This window comes from Cucumis sativus, chromosome 2 (genome assembly GCF_000004075.3).
Source record: "Cucumis sativus cultivar 9930 chromosome 2, Cucumber_9930_V3, whole genome shotgun sequence".
Classification (NCBI taxonomy): domain Eukaryota; kingdom Viridiplantae; phylum Streptophyta; class Magnoliopsida; order Cucurbitales; family Cucurbitaceae; genus Cucumis; species Cucumis sativus.
Genome location: NC_026656.2, coordinates 9,909,354 through 9,927,401, shown reverse-complemented (window position 1 = coordinate 9,927,401; position 18,048 = coordinate 9,909,354). Strand labels below are relative to the sequence as shown.

Here is an 18,048-nt window from a genome sequence, read left to right as displayed (position 1 = left end):
ACACTTCTTCCACATGATGATCAACTTGATCAAACTCAAGTTCTTATACTTGAACGTATAGGTCTCCTTTGGATTGTTACAAGTACAATGGATACATTGTATATATAATGTATATTCTCCATGCATGTACCATTTATTATGTAATTCTTACCTCTTTTTTCACTACTTTTCTTAACTTGACTTTTGAATCAGGGTAATACTTTACCTTCTACATATAATGTATATTATCTATGTATTTTTTTTCGTAGCATGTTTCATATTATTGTTTTGAATTTATTTTGCTTACGTTAGTTTGATTACTTAATTTTTAATAATATAAGAGTTAAAATGATTAATTAATGAGATAATTATACACACGAAATTTCGAAAGAAATATAATTCGTAGAATTAAACTATGTATATTAATGAATATTGTAAATACAATCTCTAGTATTTATTTATTTGATGCTTTCTCTCGAATACAAGTTAAAAAAAACTTAGAACTTTTTGATCCTTGGTCTTCAGGATGGAAGCTGGAAGCTGTTGATCTTGAGGTAAACTTAGAACTTTTTGATCTTTGGTCTTCAGGATGGAAGCGATCTTTGGTCTTCAGGATGGAAGCTGTTGATCTTGAGGTTGATAAAAACTCCCAAGCTTCAGTACTTCAGAACTTCAGTTCTTCTTTCAACTAAAAGATCCCTCGAATGAATGACAAATGTCTCTATTTATAGAGAAATTTCATGGGCTTGGACTTGGACCCATTTTCTTGTTGAGTTTGGACTTATCTAATTGTTGAACTTGGACTTGGATCCATTTACTTGTGGGCTTGAGTCCATTTAATGGTTGGATTTCGACTCATTATCCTTGTTTTGGCTCAATTTTTCATCCTGAGCTTGAATTGAATTAGATATGAGAAAACTTGAGTACCCAAATTCAATCAAATTATAATCGTCGCAATTTTGTCGTGATGACGCAATAAAATTTAATTGACCAAAATTTATTGTTCACCCATGACTAATTCAAATATAAAGTAGAAACTTTTATAATTGTAGACTAAAAGTGGGATGTGGTTACCATAATATATTGAATTAACTGAAATAGAAAATTTAATTCATCGAGTACTAGACTACAATTAGTTGACCAAAAACTAATTATAATTATATTTGTTTTAGTCTATTATAATTAATTGATTGATTGAACTAACTATAACTAATTAATTAACTAAACTACAATGTTACTATCCATTCTTATGCTGCTAGTTTGAATGGAGCCAAGTCACTTTGTTAGGGCAAGAGCATGACATGGATAATCAGACTTGTTTTCATGGTTGTAACCCTTCTCCATTTTTGGTGGGTTACAATCACTTTTTTCATCACTTCCAATGACACTAAACATTTCCTATTCATTCGTTAATAATCATTAGTTAACAAAAAAGAAGATAGAGTTTATTACTGTAATGGAAGCTGGCAAGAAAGCTAAGACGTTAGAGACAACAAAATTCAGCCAATTAATTGTAGTTATAGTTAATTAATTTATTCTCCACACCTAAATGTTAAAAATGATGAAACAAAAATTTAAAGAAAAAACAAGAAAATAATTGAAGTTAGCAAATAAAGTTGTCTTCTAAACAATTTTGTTTGCCTTGTCTTCATATAAGAACACTAATGGTTAGTCTTGTACATCATCAATATTTTAGCATGATTTAAAATAGTCGTTTTGATCTACTTCATAAGTTGTCAACCATGTAAAAAATCTTCTATATGTACTAAGTAGCTTGGGTAAGATATAACTCATATGGTTTAGATAAAATAACATGCATCTTCATAATTAACTAGATCTATTAGAATAAAATAAATTATCGTGAGCTAATTCTCAAATTAAATATAATTGAGTTTAATTCTCATTCAATATCTTTGGAGAAATATTATTTTTATGTAACAAAATTACTAAAGATACGGCAAGAGGTAATCTATATTAACTAGCAAAGATACAACTGCTTATTTCTCAAAATTATGGTTCTTTAAGACCTTAAGTTCTTCGTTATCCTTTTGACACCAGATGATATAATTTTTTTTACATGACCAAGTGAAATGAACCACCCTAGAAAAGTTGAATGATATAACTAGTCCATTTATATATAAATTGATGCAACTTTATTTGCTTTATGTTTCATTTGCAAGCTAAGACAAATCAAATAATTAAAAATTCTTTCTAGAGAAATTTTATTTCTTTTTGAAATCTGTTGAGAAGTTTCTATTCAAATCATCAATAATATATTATAAATGTTAAGTTGTAATTTCTTTTAAAAAGCATATGAATAAATATGGGTTATTTTTAGGGGTTTTTAAAAGAATATTACAAAGCGACAAAATATTTACATGGTATAAAACAATTTTGAAAAAGAAAAAAGCTTACAAGCCCACAATGAAAAATACAAAAAAATGACATGTTCTTTTAAATAGCCTCTTTTTGTTTTGATTTATTATTTTTCCTCGTACTCCCTCTCTTTGTTCTGATTTCTTATTTTTTCACACACCTCATCTTAGGTCCATAGTTTCATGTTCATTGTCCGTTTTATGAATTGGTAGAATATTGTTTCCATACACTTCTATCCCTATTTAGTTTATATGCTTATGCTTCAACATTTTGTTATTCTTTTAAATCATGTGTATGATGAAGAAATTTTCCATGCACACGATAGTGTATTTGCTTGTTCTGCCTTTAATTTTGATGACATTGGTTCGACTACAAAATTTGAGTGCAACACTGATTCTTTGTAAATGCTTTTGCACGAATTTCTTTACTCTGACACTACTTCTTTTCCCTTACATTACTTTTCTATGCTTATATTTAATCTTATGAATTTTTAAGGGCATATATCGTGTTCCTAGAATCCTTTCTAATTTATGTCATTAATATTTTTAGGTTGCACCAGTTAAACAACCATTCACAAGGTACTACGGTTTTAAAAGTGTAATTTCATAAAGTTGTGCACATATACTTTTTCTTTTTATTCATTGTTGTAATATGTTCCTAACAATTCAGCCACGATTTTAAAGGTTTTTTTTTGTTTTTCTAATTATCGTTTAGTACTATAATGAATATTTTTCATTTTTTATGGTCGAATGTTTTTTTTTTTACATCGCATAAGTATGAGGTAAATTACTACTAGATACAAATTGCCAATTTTATTATTTTCGTATTTCAATTTCATAAGCAACTTTACTTGTGCGAAAAATTCTAAAAATGTATTTCACAAAATAGCAATGTTTTCATACCATATATTGTCTCTAAACTCAACTCTTCAATTTTTTGTAAATGTCATATTTGAAAAATCCGAACAATTTTTCGATTTCGTCACGAATTTAATGTACAATCATAATTTTTTAAAAAAAAAAAGTAAGGGTTTTTAATCAATAAAAATATAAAACGTCAATATAGGTTTAAGAGACTTAAACATACAATAGGTTGGTGCAATACAAAAACTTTATAAGAAAAAAAATTATATTACACATACATTAGTGTGATATAGGTTATAGAAATGTGTAACAAGTTCAATAGTATGACGTATAAGAAAATACTTTCACAAGTTCTCACATAGACAATTAGTTTTACAAACTTCTCGTATCATAAGGAATTATAGGGAACCATAAATGACCCACCTAACAATATTGTATTTTTATTACGATCTTTTTTGCAAGAAGGCTTCGGAAAATTTACATAGGAAAATTATGATTTGAATAAATTTTCAAGACCCATAAACCAAAATTCAAAGTATGTGATTAGGTTAACCAATTTCGTTTTTAACGCTTTCATAAGTATTTTCCTTTCTAACAAGGTGTCAATCTAGAATTTCTAATGGACGAACACGAATTTGAATCTCTACTTAGTTACTACTAATGACACTAATATGCGTTCATTTCATAATATGGTTTATTATAATTACATATATTAATATTGTTTATTTAAAAAAATTATATGATTTACTATAAATACATATATTAATATTGTTTATTTTAGCAAAAAAATATCACAAGTTCATTTCATAATATGGTTTATTATAATTACATATATTAATATTGTTTATTTAAAAAAATTATATGATTTACTATAAATACATATATTAATATTGTTTATTTTAGCAAAAAAATATCACAAATCCATTAAGATAATCCTTTCCTCAAACCTATATTATCATAATACTACGCTCACAACTCTTCCCTCAAACACATGTTATAATAATACTACAATCATAACATTTCCCCCAAATACATATTATCATAACAATACCAATAATAACTCTTCCTTCAAACACATACTATCATAACACTAAAATTATTATAAAACAAAATACTGAAATGTTAGATGAAAATGTCTAGTGTTTCCGTCACCTTTTACTCGTCAAAATTACCCAAATCAAGCAGTGTAAATAGCATTTACTGTCATCAAGAGATTGATTTTAAATCCAAATTATTTCAATTCATCATTCAGTATCATAAATCATACGAAGGCTTTCCTTTCTAAATCATTTATCATAACTCTCATGGAATACATTGCATTTCAATTCTTTTAGTGCAATTCATATTGCATGTATGCATCTCGTATACACATGATCATCTCACACAATCCTTCTACTTATTTAATTACATATTTGTACATTTTCCTCAGCTCAAACATTTACCACACTCTTGAGCCAAATTATAGCTATGTGAAGTAATTTCAACGCATTTTAGCAAGTTTCATCAATTCTACTATCCATAATGTTACTAGGATAAGGTACCCAACCTTATCCCTGTACTATAGACCCTTTAAGTTGATCTCGAATATTGATTCATGTATGTCTCTACATACTATTCAAGACTCATTAAACAGCTTAGAATGTTAGTTTATTGTATTTGAGTTTTTAAGACAAAACTAATAATATAATCAATAACAACTATTACAATAATAACATTTTATTAATAACGGATATATTATATTTACAATCTACGAGTTTTATGACATAAATCCCAACACCATCATGCTTCATGAATTTTCCATAATAAAACATAATCTGTAACAATCATTGAGTCAATGCATTTTAAACTATCTCAATTCATATTCATTCTTACTCAGGTCAATGGCAAAGTTGGCGGATGACACCGGTGAAGAGGAGCATTAGTCGACATAAAATTACCAAAGGGAGGCAAGACTTGAGAAGAAGAAAGAAGGAAAAAGAAGATTGAAATTTCAAAATTAATTTGAAAAATTGCATTAGATGACAAAAATATTTAGACAAAAACAGCATATGAAACATCTTTTTTGCATATTGCGAATATGAAAAATATGACAAGTAATTAGTGATATCAGACGACTATTAGATGACCATCGAATGATTATCAGAGACCTATTAGAGGGCTATCGACTTTTAAATTTGTTAGTTTTGCAATTTAGAAAACGTAATGACATGAGTCTTATTTATCATATAATATTTTTTTGTTATTTTTGCAAGTGCCAATTAATTTTTTTTTTTTGTTTTTTAAGCTAACATAGACATAAAATGAGGGCTATTTAATACCTCAAAACCCTAATAATCATCTTTCAAATAATAATTTCTCTTTTCCAAAATAAAAGGGAGTATTTTTCAAAAAAAAAAAAAGACAAACTATTTACACTTTGTAGAACAAAATTACTAAAAGATAAAATCTATTATAATTAATTTTTTTATGGAGTGTAAATATTTTGTTAAATGTTCTTATTTTCTACATAAATAAATATATAAACATTATATATTTAACTTTCTCTCTCCTCATTAAATACAATTTTTTTCACTATTAATTATAGAAAAATTGCAACCGATGACAAAAACATTTAGAAAAAAATAACCCATGACATATTTATTTTGCATATTGCGAATATGAAAAATATGACAGATAATTAGTGATATCAGGCGACTATTAGATAACTATCAAATGGTTATGAGAGGGCTCTCAGCAGGTTATCAACTTTTAAATTTGTTACTTTTGCAATTTAAAAAGTGTAGTGACATATATCTTATTATTATAAATTTTTTACTTGTATATATATCATTACTTTTTCCATCAATTTTCCACATTTTTTTACATTAGATATATACAACTCAATTTCGATCGAATCTCACTTCTCCCTTGAACTTCCAAATTCAAATTAATTAATATTTTATCCTAATTTAATCTTAAACCTTAAATAACTGGGGTTTTGCAAAAACTAGAACAAAATGTCAAAATATTCAAACCGTATAAAACAATTTTGAAAATAGAAAAAAATCAGCCCACAACGTGAAATAACAAAAATACCTCACAATTAATCGGTCACACACGTGCGCAAAAAGCTTGGTATATGATTGTTCAAATATTGATACACGATTCACGTCCAGATCTTGGTAAACGATCTTAGTATATGATCTTGTACTAAATCTAAACAATCTTGGTACACGATCTTATACAAAATCTTAATGATCTCTTGGTACACGATCTTGTACCAAGATCGTTTTGATATTGGTAAACGATCGTCAGATCCATATACATGATCGTTTACCATAACTACACGATCATTTAAGATACCTTACAAGGATAGATGATGGTGTAATGAAATAAGATATTTTAAACGACTGTGTTGACCATAGTTAACGATCATGTTTATCATGGCAAACGATCGTATTGATTATAGTGAACGATCATGTTGATTGTGGTAAGCGATCGTGTTAGTTATAGTAAGAGATCACGTAATCCAATGTAAGTGATTGTAAAAATCTTCAAATCTAATGATTGTACTGACCATGGTAAACAATCGTATTGATAATTTAAAATGATGTTTAAATAATCTTGATATTCTCGAATATGAAGAAGAGTATTGAAATAATCGTGAAATAGCTTCAAAGCATCTTGTGAAAAGTGATAAAGTTGAAATATAAAATTTAAATAGAAGAAAGAACATTTTGAAGAGATGATGAAGAAATCGCAACAAGAAGAAAAAGAAATAGAAATGTTGAATCGTGTCCCAATATTGAAGGGTACATATCAAAATTTACAAGAATACTTTCATGGGTTTTTTCTTTTTCTTTTTTTGTTTTGTTACACAAATGGTAAAGTGTTTTGGATTTTTTACGTCTAAGAAAATTAATTAAAATTTTAACTTTTTGATGTTACAAAAAAAAAATATATAAATAAATAAATAAATAAAGTGTATAAAATAAAGTGAATAAGTTGTGTGCGTACGAATTTTCTTAACCTAAGATTCTAAAATTACTCTATCTTTGGACTAAAATTCCGTGTTGATAATCAACCTAGACTGGTTGACCGCTGACTCACCTAAAACACGTGTCCACTTTTCTCGACGATCACATAAAAGTCATATATATATATATATATATATATATATATATATATATATATATATATATATATATATATATATATATATATATATATTTTCAAATATCTATTTTATTAATTAGACTAAACAGTCAAATGTTAGACTTTACAAAGCTTTCATGGATCTTTCACTTCTATTTCTTAAATTAAGAAACTTACATCCTCTTTCTCAACTTTTAAATTGTTCTACAAAAATTAACTCGATATTCTTTTTCGGACTACGGACAATTTGAACTTTCACTTTTAAAATGGTAGGTTGTATCAATCCATGCTAGACTAAATTTGTTTTTTGTACAATTAATCCAATATTTAATATGACAGCAAGGAGTGGATTTATTAAGAGGTCAACGGAACACGTACCCTCACACTATCATATTTCTTATTTTAATATTAATTTTGAAGAGCCCGATTATAATATTATTAAATAATATTTTATTTTAAACAAAGTTTGGTTTAGGTGTAGTTTAGGTGTAGTGCAACTACACCATAACCATCGAGTTAAGAGTTTAAATCTTAAATTTTGCATTTACATAACAAAAAATCATGTAAAAATTGATGGTATTTTCTTTATTGTAACAAATGTAGTTAATGTTATTAAAGTATTGGCAAAACGTCGAAATATTTTTTAAACACTTTTTAGTATGTTTATTATATAGTGTTCGGTGTCCCCTATATAAAATTTATGGATTGAGGTTGATGATAACCAATGTGTAAATATATTTTATTTTGATGAATGGTTTTGAAGTTCTTATTTTGTGAGGAATGTGAAAGTTTTGGGATATGTGGTGTATGAAATTTTAATTTTTGAAAGAAAAGAGGGTGATTAGGTTATAGAAGCCTCCGATGGATGGAAAATTAATCAAATAAAGTTAGATTGCTCAATTTAGTTTGAATTTGGTGTCAAGATTAGTGACTGTCAAGGAAATTGAGAGTGATAAGAAGAAGATGAGAGAGTGACTTTGACTAGTAGCAATTCGACAACCAAGCAACTACACTCAAAGTTGCAGGTCGAATAATGAGCAGCAGAAAGAAATGATGGGAGAAGAAGAAGAAAAGATTTCAATATATCAAATCTCACAAAAGCTTTACATTTTGAGTTTATTCTCCACGTCATCAAATAAATAATATGTTAAACCATCTCCGTCAAAATATAACGATATATATACTCATCATTCCAAGTTGAATGAAAGACCATCAAGAATCATTTTAGAAACTTGAGCACTAAAATATTTTTTTTGAAACCACAAATACAAACCAAAACTTAAGGGACTAAAAGTACATTATGCATGATCTTATGATATTCTTTAACTTATGTCATCTAAGTTGTAACGTAAGTGTCACACCACAATTTTCATATTTGAAATGAAAGTTCAACTTTACTTCTAAGAGTATTTTAGGATGATGTTTTATACTCACTTAAATTGGGTATTAATATTTAGAAATAACTAAGAAGTTTTAAATTTTTTTATTAAGTAATCTTTTGATGCATCCCAAGATGTGAATGCGTTACACAAAAAAGAATTATACATACAATTATTTTTAAATATAGGAAAATGAATAAAGATCTTTCCAAAAATGAATTAAAAATTTGTCATATAGTTGGGTAAACTACACAAAAATAAAATTTTCCATAATGCACACATATATTTTAATCTTTTGAACATATTCTTTCAATTTTGTGTCAATTACACCTATAAATTTTATAAAATGTCAAATTGAGACAAAAATAAAGCTTCAAACACTTATTTAACACCTTTTTATTTTAAAACTTCATTATATATAGAATTGAGAATGATTTATGTAATGGTTCAAGTTTAGAAGTAGGACATGAATAAATTGATATCATATTTGAATGAAATGAACGTGAGGATGTGAAAGTAAGGTTAAAAAATGTTTTAAAAAATTGAAAGTTACTATCTATACACCAACAAAGTGTAGATTTTTTGGTAACTTAATCATAGAAACAACAAAGTTAAGCATGCTTAACTTAGAACAATTCTTTGTTAAATTAGGTCTTACGAAATTTTTCTATAATAATTGGCAAAAATAAAAGGTTTGATAAAATATTTACCCAAATTTTGTTAAATATAAATACTAATAGTTTCTCAATTTTTTTTTTTATATATATATATTTTAAGAAACCCCATCTTCAAAATTAATATTGAAAGGAAACCGCCCAAATTAATTTAAAATCTTATCCGTACAAATCAATAGAATAAGTTAATTGAGAAAAAGAGAAAATAAAAGAATAAATAGAAGAATGTCCCTTGGAGAGGTCAAAGGAGTAAACCTAAGTGTGGTTTGGCTAATTTATTTTTAAATTGCATCAAATCACTTTCTTTTAGCAAAATTACAACTTTCAATTACTCGAATTTAGCAAAATTCTTTAATATTTATTCTCAAGATAAAAAAATTAAAAAAAAAAAAGAAAAGTTAATTATTTTGCAACGTGAGTATAACTCAAATGTTTTACTAAATTAAAAAAAATCACTTTTAATAATATATTAATGCTTTAAAAAAACAAATTTAAAACTTTGAAAATATTGATCTACAAATTGTAGAAAATGATGATATTTAACCCAAAAATAAAAACTTAGGGGTAAAATGTTTTGAATAACAAGTGGGTGATGACATGATATTAAAATTAAATAATAAGGAAAAAAGATGATTTGATTATGTATAGATAGAGAAGGAAATATCATGATATCATATATGTACTCTGCCTACCCCTAAAGCGTGTGTTTTTCAGCATTAGGATAAACCCTAATCTAAATGATTATTAAAAATTGACTAAAAATCTAGAAGTTTATAAACCTTCTTTTTCCTTTGCCTAAAAGGCATTTAATTTTTAATCGAACACAAAATTATAATAATGCTAAAAGTTTATAAGATTGTTCAATCAAGTGAGCAAAGTGACTTTAGCTTAACAATGATCGACAAATAATCATATACACCGACGTAACCAAGTATATGATTCAAGTGATTAATTAAAACGTATAAATATTTTTGAAGTGGAAGGTTCAAATTCGTTGTTCAAATTCGTACATTTAACAAAATAAGTTTAAAAGGTTAGGCTCGGAGTCCAAATTTATTTTGCAAAAATGACACAAAACAAGCTCAACCTATGAAATACTAATTATAACTAAAACAAAAGGGTGCTTGCCCTAAAAGGACATAGAGAGAAATCATCTTTAGGGTATTTTTTTTTCTTTTACAACAAATCATCTTAGTTTAATATATATATGAAAGATAACTAGATGCAATGTTTTATGATGATATTTTTCATAACTTTTAACCCTCCTTGAAAGCAATGGTCAACTCCATTAGAAAAGTCTTCCAATAATCTCCAATTGGGCCACCCCATGTGATTTATGTTATAAGCCTAACTTTAAATATTAATTATATTTATACACATTATTTGGTCCTTAATTAATCAAAAGTGCTTTGATTGTAACATATATATATATATATGCCTTATTTCAATATCAAACAAGTGTGTGTATTAATCTTCTTGTGGATTGAAGCTCAAATGAAATCAATTTACACTTTGAAGTTTGTAGGGTTATATCAATTAAAATTTTAAAACTGTAAATATCAAAATTTGTATAAGTATATTAAAGTAGGATATTTCTAATTAGTGATTTTTAGCTATTTTCATTTCATTTAATTTGGAATAAAATAAAAATTAATTCATCCTAAAAATCCTAGCAAATATTATATGTGTATTTGGAGCACATTTTTAAACGTTCAATTCTTTTTTTTTAAAAAATATGTTATTTCATATCACATTGATTTTTTCTTTGTCTTTGTAATGAATAAGTTATTGTTTCTTATCCATAAATGGATTGTCATGAGTGTTTACAAAGCTTTCATCGTCTTAATTTGAATTTAATAGTTTTAAAAGCTTTAATTTAGTCTGATAAGTATTTACACGTTTGGATTTAATTTTAGTTTGGTTTAAATTTTTCTCCACTTTCTTATTTTTTCTTTTAATTTACTTCTTCTGAAAATACTATAACAAAGAGAATCAAATAGAAAATACACTAACTCATCAGGGTCACATAATGAATATATATAAACAACAAAATATATATATATGATTAGTCAGATTCTACCTAACTAATAATAATAAACTAAACTGAAACTAAAATTACTTTAAAATTGAAGAATTAAATCTTTGTAGTATATGATTGTTGATAGAAACTCATTAAGTTAAATCCAAATGAACACCATATCCATTTGAAGGAGATCAAAGCAACAAAATCAAAAGAGAATCTTTTTATGATTGTTATTTTATATACTAAAATTTAAGGTTGATTTAAACCCACAATATCTCATAATTTCAATCCTAATCAGAATTGATCTAGAAGGAGTACACAATTTAATTAATACAAAAGTTAATTATTATATGTTAATAAAATATGGTGAAAAGAATTGTAGGACATCTTCTTTTTAATTAATTATGCATAAAGCCAATGCTTAGCTGTTAATCAACTTCAAGTTTTATGCTAAGTTCTTTTATATTCTTTTATTAGAGCAGATCCCTTTGTTCTTCCCTTGTCCGTACTAAAAGTATGATCAATCATAATAATCCTTCTATGCAAATATAATATTTATAAATTTATATTTTGTAATTTTCTAAAAAGAGATGATGAAATGGTCAATTTGTTCAACTATGTGTTTATTATATTCCATATCTTTGGATGAGTTTGCTAAATTACAAATATACTTAAAAACATATGAACATAGCTGTCAACACAAAAGTTGTTTTGTAGTTTAATTTTCAATTAATTGCTATGTTAAAGGGTTTATCTCTACCCTCACAATCACAATCACAATCAGTTACTCAAACATATATATATATATACACACACATATGAACATAATTTATCGGGTACTTTGATATTGAAAGCATATATCACGTCGTTCTCCCTACAAGGAATGAGTAGGGTATTCTCAATTTCTCTAACAAATAATAACTTTCCAAAACAAAGCTCAGTTGACATACAAGTGTCTTTGTGGTATAAAGTATGTGGTTTGAATCCTCCAAGTCCTAGTTGTGCTTTAAAAAAACATATAACAACTAAACTTGAACAACTTACCAAAACGACCATAACACAGTTGGAATGTGCTAGTAATCATAATGTTTATGGTTCAAACTACGTATCTCAATTGTATTTTAGAAACGAAAAAGAACGGTGTTTGCAAAAGTAGCAAAAAATTTATAATAATAACGTACATGTCACTACATTTTCTAATTTGCAAAAGTATAAAATTTAAAAGTGGATAGTTCTCTTAAGACAACCATTTGATATATCTAATTATTTATCATGTTTGCAATATATATAAAAAAAAAAAAAATGCTATGAATTACTTTTTTTTCTAAATTTTTGTTCGTCAGTTATTGCAATTTGCAAAAGAATATTTGAAAACTAACTTAGTAAATACTAGTTCTTTCAAAACAATGGTAGCTTAGTAGATAAATTGACCATACATGCTTTATTAATACCAAGAGTTGAAATTTCGTTATTGGTGTAAATATTGATAACTCAACGCTATCAATACATCGATGGATTTTTCAAGAAAAATCATGAATATCATGGAAATTTATAAAAATATAGTGAAATTTTAGAACAAATTTGTTTAAATAATAAAGTGAAGATATAAATTAATAATTAAAATTCAAATATGATCTCGTGAAGACAATAAAAATGATTGTGGACTAAATCTTTCATAAATAAAGTTTATATCATACAAAATGAAGATTAAATACAACATAGGACCGATATATTGTGATATTTCCATCTTTAATTAATACCATTTGAGTTATGATTATTTGACTACCATCATTTTAATCTTTAGAAAATTTTATTTAACACACGTGATCTCATATTTATATTTTCTTTTGTTGACTTAGTATAGCAACCTTTAAAATCCAAAACAAAATATGTAATTATTTTTGTTTTTAGTTTCTCCATATACCCTTTTTGAGTATTGGTGTTCATAAAGTGTTTGCAGATCATAACATAATCAAACAAGGTTTTCTTAAATATAGTGTCTAATTTAATTAATCAAACATTTATGTTAATGGAGGAAATCTAGGGCATATAAATATTAAAATAGATATGGTTGGTGAAATTCCATATAGTAATGATTTTGTGCATAACACGTTTGCTAGAAGACGATTTTTAAGCAAACTCCAAAGGTGAAATCACTTGGAATACTATTTTATTTATTTCTTTCCATTACTTTTTTTAGTGAAGAAATAACCCTTTTTTTTTTTATTCAAAGCTAAGAGACCCCTTGAAGATTAGGATTTTGATTTTGGTGTGAGATATTTTGAGACGTATGGTACACTAGAATCTCTAGAAACCTAGTCTAATAATTAACAAATGAAGTAGAGTTATGTAGAGTGAATGCGAGTATTCTCACTTTTGATTATCCTTGTCGATATAATTTTATGAAATAAAAGAATAACGAAGTTGTTTATATGCTTTTATAAATATAACAAAACATTAGTGTTTAAAGTGACCATCACAAATAGATAATAATAGACAGTATTAGAGGTTGATAGAATAGTGGTGATAATTCTATTTTGAAAAATAAATATAATGTTAATGGGAAAAGTGCATGCAAGACATTCTGTCACATAGTGAAATAAGAGAGAGGCAAGTGTCCAAATGACTTCATTTTAAAGTCTCAAAATGGCATAAAAATATTGTATTTAAAAGAAGACATAATAGGCATTGTACATGTCATCTCTTCTTAAGCAAACAGGTGGCAAAATCCCATTGGACATCCAGTAATTTTCATATAAGAAAGTTAATCCACTCCCACAATTCTTTTTTAGTTACTCAAATTTTATTTTTATTAAGGAGAGGGGTTTACGTGGCCCTAAGAATGTTTTTCCCCTTTTTTATTAAAAATAGTTTCTTTTCATTTTGATTACTATAAGAATTATTATTGGAGTTTTCATGTCACCTAATACTTTGGCATCACCAAGGTTTGTCATCTCCTTCATGTGTATTACTGTCATCAATTCTTCATATGGTATTTTGGATGTGGTTTTTTTGGAACAAATAAATATCTTGATGTTTAAGAATGAGAAATGACATGAAATAGCTTATGTCACGTAAATACAAGAGTAGAATACAAAAACGAGATACTAATAAAAAGAAAAATGTCTAGAATTTGAAGCATATAATGTTGGTATAACCTAAGTTAGCATCTAAGCTAACGAAAGCTGTGATGAGTCTTGACCAAATTAAACTATTTTTCTTTGTCATCGTAAATATGTGAACAATACTTTCAACGCATCATAAAATAAAATTATTTTTGTAGCAAAATGTTTTATAGTTGTTTTAAACATTGAATTGAGTTCCTTCTAAAGTTTGGAAGTAAAAAGTATACGTTCCACGTGTAGAATTGTTTAATCAAGTATTAGAAAATATTTGAGGGAGAATAAGAAAAAGGGAGACAAAATTCTCTGATAAACGTGCAAACTTCAATAATAAACATTATTTGAAGTAGCTAAATTATCTATCACCAACTATGATGTCGTTGGGCTAAACACCGTGTAAATATATTAGTAATAGCATTATATTTTGTAACACTCGAACAACTCTTAATTTAATTGACATTAAGTTATACGATTGGTGTACGTTAAATTCTCCCATTTGCATATGATAAAAAGAAAAACGCTCTTATAGAATCATGTCAAGCCAAAGGTTGATCTGGAAACAACAACCTGCACTGAACCATTTTCTCATCTTGAAAAATCATACTGTGATTTGATAAAGATATGCAATCTCAGTCTATTTAAAAGGCCAAAGAACTCATTTCTAGTTTAAAATTTGGAGAGAATCTACATATAATCTAGACAACTACAAGCTCATCACTTTATAATATTTTTCTAAAAGCAAGATGGAAAACTAGTTAAAATAATCAAATGGGTCATTTTTTTAATATGAAGAATAAGATTAGACAGTCCCAAAAAGGAGTTCCAAAAAAAGGGAAAAGAGCAATACATAATAAAATATTGGTGAGGACATACATGCCATTTTATAATCTTGTTTCAAAGATGATGATGATCACAATAACTTGAACAGTAAAAAGGATCAGAAAAACTCTCAAATGATGAGTGACTATATAAATATGGAACAAACATTAACCCAATATGCCATAGAAATCTGTAAGAGAGAGAGAACATCAAAGATTCTTTGCATAATATTCAGAAGCATAAATTTGAAAGGCAGAGCTGGATGATGATGATGATGATGGATGAGCATTTTGGTTGGGGCAAAGTAGCAGCAGAAGGATGGAGAAAAGGGCCTTGGACTGCTGAAGAAGATAGGCTGCTTATGGAATATGTGAGAGTTCATGGTGAAGGAAGGTGGAATTCTGTGGCTCACCTTGCAGGTAAAACAACCCCTTTGTCTTAGACTTTCAGTACCGGAAAATTGGACCGACTTATCAAATATCAAATACATTAACATACATTCCTCCCAAAGTTGGCTCTGTTCGAGTATGGGAATTTTGTTTACTCGCTTTAAATTGAGTATCTGTTCTCCTCTCTTACTACAATTTTCTTCTTCGGAAATTTTCCTTGATTTGGAACATTATTTCATTCTACTCTGGAGTATCCATTCCCCCCTGCCCTTCCTACGTCTTCCTTTGGCATTTTCCTTGATTTTTAGTCTTCTTTTCATTCATTGTCTTAAGCTTGTAATCCAAAATGCCTCTCTTATAAGTTCTTTTGGTGCATTCAGGATTGAGAAGGAATGGGAAGAGTTGTAGGCTGCGATGGGTAAACTACCTGAGGCCAGACCTAAAGAGAGGGCAGATAACCCCACATGAAGAGAGCATAATTCTAGAGCTTCATGCGAGATGGGGTAACAGGTAATCCTCCCTTCTTTTTCCTAAGTTTAACAACAAAAATTTGGTGGGTCCTGAGAACAAAAAACAATAAAACAATAATATCTGGGTACAGTACGATTGTTGAAGATATGAAGAGGCCTCACTGAACATTTATCACCTATAGATTTTGTAAATTATGAAACAGCTAAAAAGAACTAAACATGTTATTTGTAAATACTACAGGTGGTCTACCATTGCTAGAAGTTTGCCAGGAAGAACTGATAACGAAATCAAGAACTATTGGAGAACCCATTTTAAGAAAAAAGCAAAAGTAACTTCCAGCCGCAATGAAAAGCCTAATGCTCGGTTTCTAAGAAAGCATCAATATCATCAACAGCAGCAGCAGCAACAACAACAGTACTGGGAACTCTTACGACAACAACAACATCGAGAACTCCTAAGACAGCAGCAGCAACTGAACCGACAACCTGCTATGAAAGCTGAACCTATAAACAATTCTCAGCCTCAAATAAGGCAAGAATCTTGTACTGGCATAATCAGTAACTTCAATCCCCAAATAGATCATGACCAGCCAGGAAGCCTCTTGTTGTCTCTGCCCGAGGCAATTTCGATGGAAGACCATCAATTATGGGATGGATTGCTGTGGAATTTTGAGGATTTTCACACCAATCTCACACCAAATTCTGCATTTGGCAAAGCTAATGTGCACAATCTAGTCACACCCTTTTGTTAAATATTTTTAAAAAGATAATTATGTTAACTTCGTGGAGTCTTAACTGTAAAAATCCTGGAAAGTAGTCCAGATCTCACCTTAAAACTCTGTTTTGTGAACTTTTATATGCAAATACACGATAAGCTTAGTTATGATGTATGCTTTTGGGTAATAAATAGGGGGGCATTTTTTTTAATCTAATGAATAGGGGGAAAGATTTATTATCGTCCAAAAGTTCATTTCAGACATTATTTTTCAAATGTTCTTTCTTTTTATTTTTTTAACGATGTAATGAGTAGAGAGACCATTTTTTTTCTTTCTCTTTTTTAATGAGAAACCTTGTGTGTGTGTGCGTATACGAGTAACCACCCAAAGGCCAGGGGAGAGCAAGCCCTCTCCCAAGGAAACTACTAACAAAAAACCTTCCAATCAAGAAGGATCAATGGGAGAGGGTGAATATAATACAATTTACTGTAGCTATGACACCATCCATATGCATTTAGCTGAACATACAAAAAGTAGAGAAAACTAAAGAACTAAATCTCGATTTGGTCCTAACAGTATCTCTAGTTTGATCAGGATTGACTCAAAGAAACAATTTTATTCTTTTCATATGCCTAATCTAAAAACTAGTCCCAATTTGTCTGGCAACTCAAGGATACATAAAAGTCATGTCTTCAATGGAAACAGATATAATGGTACTTTTACACCCACTTAGTATTAGTTTATGTTATTGCCGTTTGTCATTCTATTCCTTATCCTCAGCACAAACAAATGGTGTCTTGTTTTATATTTATATTTTAGTAAGATAACCATAGGTTAAGATAAGAAAGTGATAGATTCTGCATAGTCTCGTGATTTCATTTTTGTATTGATTGTCTTTTCCTTTTTTCTATCTATTCCACATTTGGCCAATTTGTTTATACCGATAAGTCTCTTGTAACTCTGTTGACTTATGCTATTGCCCTTCTTTTGTGAATTTCATACCATAATGAAATTTATTTATTAAGAATTATTATAATTTTAAAATATAAATAAATAAATGAGTAAAATTCCCAACTTCCACTTTTTCATCAAATAATATAGGAG

The 18,048-nt window shown here is 27.9% G+C and overlaps 1 protein-coding gene across 1 annotated transcript; it reads left to right on the top strand.

The window, feature by feature from the left end:
- The first annotated feature begins 15,489 nt into the window (after positions 1 to 15,489).
- On the top strand, positions 15,490 to 17,275 carry LOC101215779 (transcription factor MYB24). Its single transcript, XM_004147144.3, has 3 exons — positions 15,490 to 15,788; positions 16,139 to 16,268; positions 16,470 to 17,275. Exons 1-3 carry the CDS (start codon positions 15,632 to 15,634, stop codon positions 16,978 to 16,980), a joined length of 798 nt encoding a protein of 265 aa, XP_004147192.1. The 5' UTR covers positions 15,490 to 15,631; the 3' UTR covers positions 16,981 to 17,275.
- The last annotated feature ends 773 nt before the right edge of the window (positions 17,276 to 18,048 follow it).